Source organism: Pteropus vampyrus, unplaced genomic scaffold (assembly GCF_000151845.1).
Source record: "Pteropus vampyrus isolate Shadow unplaced genomic scaffold, Pvam_2.0 Scaffold260, whole genome shotgun sequence".
Lineage (NCBI taxonomy): Eukaryota > Metazoa > Chordata > Mammalia > Chiroptera > Pteropodidae > Pteropus > Pteropus vampyrus.
In genome coordinates this window covers 1587473-1597664 of record NW_011889041.1, presented here as the reverse complement: position 1 = coordinate 1597664, position 10192 = coordinate 1587473, and the positions used below count along the sequence as shown (strand labels likewise).

Below are 10192 nucleotides of genomic sequence, written 5' to 3'. Positions count from 1 at the left end.
TCGGATGGAATAGGAACCAATAATTTCGCTAAATCAATAATCATCTGTTTTCCTTAAAGCAAATGAAGAAGTAAGGCTGGGAATTAGCGGGGTACACAGAAGAAGAGATCAGCTCCAAATCAGTAAGCAGATTCATTTACTTTTATTTCAGGTAGCACAGTAGCTGCTCACCAGCTTAATTAAATGAACTTGCAATATTTAGGCTCCACACAAAGTCCTATATTGAACATCAAAATCATCACAAATGACACCATCTATTTTAACTTTGAGAACCCCCGGACTTAAATTCCATAGCTACAATGGTTTCCAGCAGGATAATGGGGTTTGTTCCTTCTGGCTGACATGAGCTTAACGTGCAGGTTTCATTATCAAGAAAACATCTCTTAAATCCTCATCCAATTACAATATAATGGCTTGAGGGGGTTTTGCAAGATTTCAAGGCTGATGACAAAATTTATCTACAACTCTTTGGGTCCTTTCTCATTTGCCAGTGAGCTGCCTTACACTGCCCTCTGGAGCAGCAGGACCCACACACTAGTCTATGGTTCCTTGCAGGGGTTTGTCTACCCCAGTGAAGTCTCCCCTAGAGGGCCAAAGTTCCTGTACAACAGTTAGTTCTCACAGCAAATAAACAAGGAAAAAAAAATCTGAGAACTTTTGCTGCCATTTCCAATTGTATCTACATTTGGCATGATAGACCGCAGGACATGCTAAGTGGTCAGAAGGTCCAGTTTTTGTTATCTTTCCTAAGCAAGCATTATGTACTCGCCACCACCACCCCCCGCCGCCCCCATCTCTCAACCCAAGCAACCAAAGTTCCTCTGATCACCTGGTTTCTTCCCATAATGTTGGCCAGATTTTATCCTTTTGCACAACCAGTAACTGAAAGAGGGAAGAGCACCTTCAGCCCACGCGGAACTCACCTTAGTGCTAGTCGTTACAATGGGTGGGCCTGAAGCTGACCACCAGATTGCCAAAGAAGTTCACCTGCTCTGAGAAGAGTTAGCATGACCGGGGAACCATTTGGCCTTTCAACCCACTTCCCAGAAACCAGACGGCAACCATCTTCCCAATTCCTCATCAAGAGTCAATAAAGGAGAGAACCACTTATTGCTCAAATGACCATAATATCTGGTCAACATGTTTGTTAATGGTCCCCATGGACTTTTGTCAAATCCCTTTAATCCACCTGAAAATCCCTCATTCTTCCACTTTTGGAAAGTCCTGTCCCCTTCACATCTTCATCAACAAAACTGTCAAAACCTGTGAAGGGCAGAGATTTTATTCTATATGGTAGCTAAGTAATCTTACCAGAATTTGATGGATGCTGGCAAAAGAGATGCGACTCGTGAATCAGAGACAAAAGGCTTTAACTTACCTTGATAGCAGCAGCCAGAGCATCAACATTTTCTTACACTGGTTCCCTGAGCATTCCAGGAGCTGTGCTTGGGGAACCTGAATATTTCCTAATGGCCGGTTAGCATAACTGCCCTTTCCTCCAGAAGGGGATGCTATCTCTATCCCCCAAGGCTATGTGCTAGACAAACACCTTGAAAAGATATTTCCAAAGAAAAGTAATCAGTGCCTTGCTAGAAAGACATGCAGAAATGTGAACGATCCATGAGAAATCGTTTCTTAACACTATTATTACCTCAATTAGTACTCACTTGCTGTCCTCAACCAAAACTCTTATTCATTATTCAAGAGTCAATTTGCCATCTACTCTTTCAAGAAAAACTTTTCTGACCTCCCCAGATAGAATTAAGTATTTTAATTTATATGATCCCATAATACTTCATAGAAACTTATTTAAAAATATATCCGAAATTACTTCTTTGCCTGTTTCCTATTTTTGGTTGTGAACCTTCGGAGTTATCAGAATGGACTCATACCAACACTTGATCACTGTTTGTTAAATGAATGAATAGAAGAATGAATGAATGAATTCAAATCTAAAATTTAGAAAAGTAATGCTGATCTTTCATTTATCCAACACCCATTAGACAGTGCCACTACAGTTATTATAATAATTAAATTTATTATTAAATATATGGAAATATACTAAACAAACAAAAATCTTTGCCCATTTACATTTTAGTATAAGGGATGCAGGGATCTGCATGTTATCTTCTGAGAGAAGGGGCGATAGGGTCATGGCACTTTTTTTAAATCCTTAATATATGAGAGTTTATGAATGACTTATAAGTTCTAAGAAATTATTTTTAAAAAAATCATCTGAAGAAGTTAGCACTATCATCCTTAAACAGGTCTATAATCGAAATTTATTTTTATGGTGTTAAAAGCCCTATTTTACTGGGTTCAGTGTATCCTGTTTAATGTGGGGCAGTGTACGATACTAGTGAAAAACAAAAGATGTATTATCCAGAATGAGGCTTTCAAAAGCCATGTTATATGGCTGAGTGTATGCCCACATTTGGACTCAGATTTCGAATGGTTCACTTTCATAGAGCAACAACAAAAGCAATACTATCTTGCATTCATATGTTGCTTTATTATTCTAAAGAACTTTTGAATTTGCATTTCATCTGTGAAGCTAACCTGTGAGGTAGACAGAACTGAGAGGGAGATTAAATGACTTTCTAAGCTTACCCAACTAAATTCCCTGGCTCCTATTCTAGTTTTCTTTAGGATAAGATTAAATACATGACCAACTATTGAGCTTTGGTTGAACCATTCTTTTATGCTGAACATAAATGGACTGCTTTACTCACATTTTTCAATCTTACCTAAAATTAGAAGGCATATTTAATGAGGATTTCTCTGAAACCTTGTGTTTATATATAACATACATATGTTATATATAACATACATAAAATTTTGCAGCAGTCATAACGGCTGGCTTCTATACATACAATCCACCTTTCCTGATGGGGACAGATAGAATTCCTTATTATTCAATCTACAAGTACTGCTTTTTTTTCCCTAGGAAAATAACACCATCCACAGTAGAAATTTCTAGACAGATCGTTACATATTCCACTCCATTTCTTGAGGAGTAATTTTATGTGTAGACAGTCTTTATGGATATTGAAATATCCGGTTTCATAGCCAGTATTCCCATGGAGAACTGCTATCAATGACCAAATCAAATGCTCCCACTACACAGATGAAAATTCTGAATCAGGAAATTGTATAATTTTCTCTTAAACTTACATTGGACTTTTTAGGGGGTACTGGATGTTCACTTTCCCCAAAGAATCTAATTTTACAGCGCATCTGAAATATGCACATGGTGCATTTTGTGGTAATGTTAAACTCTTCACATTCTGATATTTGTTATTCTTAGATATTGATTTCTCTTTTAACCAAACACAGGCAGAAACACACAACGTATTATCACTGGTGGAGAAGATATCCACAGGAACCTTGGTCCTCTGGAGCAATCTAAAGACATTTCTCTCCCTGGGTGCCTTTCTGGGATGAAGGGCTAAATCAACAAAGCTGATACTTGAAACCTTTCAGAATATCCATGACCCAAGGTTGATTCAAAGGCAAGCTCTGGCAGTTTAAGAAGAATTTAAAAGTAAAAAAAAAAAAAATTTAATGTACTATTAAGTCATCTAACTCCATGAACCACACATCTAAATTTACTAAATCAAAAGGTATAGGAATGTAACCATTTACTTTTCAGCAATTTTTTGGCATCCAGAAGGAAAAGTGTTAATATATGCAGTACTTTATTCCCAACTGCATTCAAGCAAAGTTTTAACGGAGATTAAATAAGAGCTCTAAAAATGTGAACACGCCTCTGTACATTAGTATCCTAATATTTGTTCTTGGCACTTGATGCAAAATTAGTGCTGGATATCAGTGCAGATATACAGCATGATTAAATACTAATTCCTTCTGTAAATATATAAATTTTATGACTACTTAGATAAAAGAGAAGTTACAAAAAAAGCATAAGAGTATTTTATAAGGGCATCTGCCATACTAGATGAAACATAACATAATGATAAACAATATAAGATCATCTAAAATTATTTATTAAAATAAAAAATGAGGCTTTTAACATCTGCACTATATAAATCTACTTCCCAGTTACATAAATTCCATTTATAAAAGTGTATTGAGCAATAAATCCACACATATGTATTTAATAGTCATCCATTAATTAAAGTTTAACACAAAAGCATAATTGTATTATAAATAAAATAGTGTATGACTTAAAATAGAAATATTAAAAGATTATGTGAACGATTTATGAAACATGGATGGCAATAAAATAGAAACAAAAGTGAGATAAAGCACAAGTAGGGAGAAAAAAATTAAAGAAATTAAGGAAAACAGAAATTTTTAATGTAAGAATTCAATAAACCATCCAATAAAAGCAAAGCATTAAATAAAGTTAAAAGAATTTAAAGAAAAGAAAAATTTCTATGCATTGACAGCGCAAGAGATCCTGCACAGGTAGTTATGCTTTTTTAAATGGCTATTATTCACATTATTTAGTTTCAAGAAATAAAATTTATTCTTTCATTCATTCATGGCAATTTAAGAATAAAAAAAAACTTTATGAAAATTAGCCAAAACTATCTACAGATTTTTCATTACTATTATCATTATTATTGTATTAAAGGTTAATATAGTAATAAAAGTGTTAATTAAAACGTCAAAAGAAAAAGTTCAACGTGAAATATTTTAAGTATGAAAAGTTTCCTTTTTCTCAGTGTCTTCACTAGTAAGACTTTTTGAAGCCACTAAGACTGTTTTGCCTTCTACAAACACAAAAGCAGTCAAATTGATGGAAAATATATATATGTATATATGTTTGGAAAAACTGAATCTCCCAGGATAAAATGGAATATGCCAGGTAATATACCAAGTTTCATCAGGAAAATAGTTTAGAATGATAAATTTCTGTCAACAGTAGTTTAAAATAGAAAATGCAGCTATATTAAGCTAGTTATACAAGCAGCATGACTTTACAGCCACAAAGTTTAAGAAAACAATTGGAATATATAATTTTGCCAGAGTTTTAGAGTGCACACTCCCAAGGTGCTATAGTGGTGCTTTTGCAGGGGAAGCTTGGCTTGGTATTTGGCTAAGAAATCACAATTCATTGTGCTAAATATTTATTTAAATTTTGGTTATTACGAGCAAAAAGTAATTACATTGCTTTACGTGACTTTTTAGTTATGCCATGTTGGTTGTATAACAATGGCAAATTGGGAAATCATAACAGGTTGTGAGTTTTGGCTTTATAATACTTTTCGTTAAACATAAGATTATGGGCCATGCCACCCTGAACAAGTCCAATCCTGTCTCATCTCAGAAGCTAAGCAGGTCGGTCTGGTTAGTACTTGATGGGAGACTACTACAAAGACTAGTTGCTGTAGTCATAAAAATTATTAAAACAATAAGAGATTGTAAGCTGACAAGGTCCTTGCAATCTGTGAGGTCAACCAAGGGTTGCCTCACCTAAAAAAAAAAAAAAGATTATTCAGCCATCCACGGAATCCATTCAAACTTTGAATATGATTTTTCAGACATCAATGAAGTCCTTTCATCAAAACACTCCCTAATGTAATATGTATTTTCTGATTGGCCATAATCAATGGAAATGCCTGAGCATTTATTTGCATCATTATAGACATATACCAAAAATTCTCAGAAAATAATAAAACAGACTATTTAATTAATTATTTATGGTATCTTATACCCTATGATGTGTAAACAGTTTTTGATATTTGTTAGGAATGAAATGTTGTATGCTAAAGGTAACAGAATAAGAAGTTGATAGAAATACTACCATATGCTAGTGAAGTTAGGTGAAGTCTATGCCTTTGGAAATGTTCATGTTTATTACTAATGAACGAGAGTGGATGTTTTGGTACACTGCTAAGATATCTGTTTCAGGACCGAGACATTCCCAGAAGCTGGAGTTTTGGCAGCTAATGGCATTTCATTGAGCCCCTTTTCAGGAATTGCTCTTAGCTAAAGAAAACCGCCTTACCCAAAGTCATGCCCCTTCCCCATACTTATCCAACGAACAGTTGATGTAGGAACATAAAAGCCCAGCCCCTTTGCCTCAAGGCAGTACAACAACAGAAGGCCATACCAGCTTCAAGAGCCCTGTGGGACTGGGACTGACTGAGAGTTTTGGTATAATTATATCATAGTTCCACTTCTCCCTCTGCTAGTCTTATTTCTCTCATTTCCCCAGAGGTATTTAATCAATGGCAACAACTTTCTGCATGCTAATCTTTATCTGAGGATCTGTTTCCTGGGAACCAGATCTAAGAAAATTGATGCCAGAGTGAACTGAGAAAGCAGTCTCTAAAATAGGATTTCAGAGCAAGATCACTTCCTAGCTATTTTTCAGTTAGTTGAATAAAGGTGGGACGTTAATACTCCTTGGTAACCTACAACAATGCAATTGTTAAAAGATTCACTAGTTCTGTCAGGGTATTTTTTCCCTGCCAGGGATATTTGGCAATGTCTGGAGACATTTTTAGTTGTCACAATGGATACTACTGGCACCTGATGGGTAAAGATTGGGAATACTGCTAAACATATTACAATGCACAAGACAAGCTTCCTTAAAGAATTGCAACCCAAAATGTCGACAGCACTGAGGTTCGGACACCTTGACCTCCATACCTGAAATAAGTAGTTGATCAGTTAGTTGAGGTTAGCCGCCTCAATAAAACTTCCCTTGGCTGGTTTACAGAACAAAAACCAACTGCCTGAAGAAAAAGCCAAATTCCCCGTGGGAAGATCCTGTACTACTATGGCAACTATATACAGCAATTCATCTAATATTTCCCCAAAGAAACCAGCAGCCATTAATTTGAGTAAATGTACACCAGGCAAAGGGAAACATCGAACATTTCAGTCTTTTGGACACAAGGTCCAAGTTGACATTGATATCTGGAGACCCAAAGTGTCATTATGTCCCCCTCGTTAGAATGGGGAATATGAAGGCTACATAAATGGAGTCCTGTGCCTCTATTATCCCAAGGTCATTTTCCAGTCTCTGAATGGATAATTGGAATAGACATGTTCAGTATTTGGAACAGCTTCTATAACATACTCGTTCCTTATCTTATAAAAACTATCATAGTAGGAAAAAGCAAGTGGAAGCTTCTGGAACTGTTCGTTCCTCATGTTCAGCTAAAGAGAGAGAGGGAGGGAGGGAAAATAAAGGAAAAAGGGGAAAGGAAAAGAAGTATCCTGGCAGAACTGAGAGAAATGGCAGAGATCATTGACATCTTTGAGTGTCTGAGTAAATGACATAGGAGTGATGGCCCCATCCTAAACCTATTTTTTTTTCAGCTTCATTGAGGTTTACTTGTAAGATATTTAAATTATGATTTATGATTTGATATACATAGACATTTTGAAATTATTCTCATCAAGTTAATTTTAATTAACACATCTACCACCCTCACATATTTAAACTCCCTCTTTTTTTTTTTTTTTTTGGTAAAAATATTTAAGTTCCAGCCTCTTAGCAAATTTCAATTATACAACAGTATCAATTATAGTCACCATGTTATATATTGCGCACTAGATCCTCAGGACCTTATTCATTTCATAACTGAAAGTGTTTACCCCTTTCCCAACCTCTATTTATTTCTCCTACCCTCTAGCACCTGGCAACCTACTTTAATCACAAAAATCAGGAAGATGTTAAGATTTTGAAGGGTGACAATGCATTACCACAAACTTTTCCCAATTGTAGATTCTTTGCTAGTTGTGCTAACTTTGCAAAGACAACACTGACTTGTATATGTAGTGTGTGTGTGTGTGTGTGTGTGTGTGTGTGTGTGTGTACACGGTCTCACCTAACCCTCCCAGTACAACTATCTACTCAGTATCTACCATCCAGTTATACACTATCAGGTAGATACTATCCAGATAGATACTACTATCTAGCTCCAAGTATCTACTACAATCAAGGATTGAACCTAGAACCCAAGACAAAAATCTATTTATCATCCCTGGTATAGTGAAGTGTTCTTCTTACCATTATGTAGTTCTTTTACTCTATAAAATGGAGATCATAATAGCTGTAAAGAGTTATAGCAAAGTCAAGTACGGTGTTGTGTATAATAGCTATTAGACAAATAAGAGGTACAGGCAATCTCTCTTTTTTTTTTTTTTTCATTTATTCAGTCACTTAATTCTGACCGGACACCTCACGTACGCAAGATCACAGTCAAAGAAGGCACATTTTGGTATGGGTTAAATTTTAAAAGAGTTACTCTAGTCAAAACATTTCTAAAATAAAGCATTAGTTACTCTAGCAGCTTTGTTTCTAATACTACTACTTCAGCAAATAGCAATCTCTTAAAGAGACTCTTAAATGAGACTCTTAGAAGTCTCTAAAATTATGGTGTAGTAAGCCATCGGGTATGGTAGTAAAAAAACTCTGGAGACAATCTGGCTCTACCATATACTGATGCAAAAACTTGAAAATATCATTTAATTACTCTTCCTCATTCTCTTCATTTCAAAGCGGAAATATCACTGTCCTCTCGGCCAAATGTCATTTGGCCCAGAATTTGTTGTAAAGATTAAATGGGAAAGTGAATATAAAGCATTTAGCAGTGCTTGATGAAGAGTTAATACTTAATCAATTAGTCGCCTTTCTTAAGACTAACTTGAACATGAAAGTTTTTTCTAATACTTTGAAAAAAGGATAGTTTAAAATTATTCCATTCATCATTTAAAAATATACCTACTTGTTTAAAATTTGCAATGAAAGGAATTATTGTTGATAGCAGAGCAGATTACTTTACACAGTTCTTGCCACAATCAAAATAATACATGGAAATTATTCAAGGTCTTTCAGTAAGGAACTCAAAACACTTTGGAGACATTATCCCATTCTTTGCCTGCCAACAATTTTATCCACCTCCAGTGCTGACACCATCAACTCCACCCATCCTGTTCCACTTGGCAATGTCAACCTCAGTTTGAACCTTTTAGAGGCAACAGAGGGGCACTCACTTCATCATGAGGGTAAATAAGAGCTCATATTCAAAATCTGGCTGAATAATGCTATAAATGAATGTAGGAGTCACGGCTATTTACTTGTTGAAGATGTTGTACGGAAAAAATATGAATTTGAAAGGCAAATTAAATGCATTAATAATTCTGATTGGCATCACATGCTCAGAGGCAAGAGGGTCAAAAAAGCTCTATATCCTCTTCACAAGCTATATTTTAATTTCTTCTTTTACTCCAGGGAATTTCCTATCAACTTCAAAGAGTAGTTTTGAAGTATAGAAAATCTTAATTAAAAAAACAAAACAAAACAAATAGGTCTTCTTGTGGAACATAGAACTGGCAGATTAAAGGTTAGACATTCACACCACAGCATAAAGTTTAAGTTGACCAGCGCCCTTGAGCAAAAGTTACAATAGACTTCACAATGCCTTAAGGTAATTTAGTTTACTCATTTTGTCATCATTCTTGGAGTACACTGATTATTCTAATTGTCGCTATAGATAATGGAATGGGAAAGTTTCTTGACCTTAAAATCAATCAGAATTTTCAGAAATTATATCATTTGGGACATTCAAAATATAAGGGCAATGAAATACAGTGAAAAAAAACTGTAGTAGTGGAGAGTGGTTTAGACAATTTTGAAAAATTTAGCCAATGCACATGGCTGCTTGAGGTATGAAGCCCAGCACAGGGGTCCTGCTTATCCAAGTCTGAGAGCAGTTCTGTCTGAAACTGAGACTTAGTTGATTTCTCTACAACCTATCCTCCTGCAGGCTTCCCCATTTCAGTTAATGGCATATCTTTCCTTTACACTGATGCTATAGACTGAAAGTTTGTGTCCTCCAAAAATCTGTACGTTGAAACCTAATCTCAATGTAATAATATATGACAGGCCCTTGAGGAGGTGATTAGATTCCTTGTAAGAGACTCTGGAGTGCTCCCTCTTCATTTCTGCCACATGAAGACAGAGTAAAGACAGCTGTCTATGAACTAGAAAGCAAACTCTCAGCAATGAACCAGCCAGGACCCTGATCTTGGACTGCCCAGCCTCCAGAATTTTGAGACATACATTTCTGTTGTTTATAAGTTACCCCATCTATGGTGTTCTGTTACAGCAGCCCCAACAGACAACAATAACAACAACAAAAAACCTGCTAAAGCCCACACATGGATGCATCCTTGGCTCTCCTTCTTCTTACAACCAATACCAACT

At 35.7% G+C, this 10192-nt stretch overlaps 1 protein-coding gene across 4 annotated transcripts in view; it reads right to left on the bottom strand.

The window, feature by feature from the left end:
- The window catches only part of HMGCLL1 (3-hydroxymethyl-3-methylglutaryl-CoA lyase like 1), a 167379-nt gene that overhangs the window by 132578 nt on the left and 24609 nt on the right, over positions 1–10192 (bottom strand). The window contains exon 6 of one of the 4 annotated variants that reach the window (XM_011375016.1): positions 1037–1039. The exons of the other annotated variants lie outside the window; for them this stretch is intronic. Within the exon in view, the coding sequence (XP_011373318.1) occupies positions 1037–1039 (3 nt within the window). The remainder of the gene's footprint in view (positions 1–1036; positions 1040–10192) is intronic. 4 annotated transcript variants of the gene reach the window in all.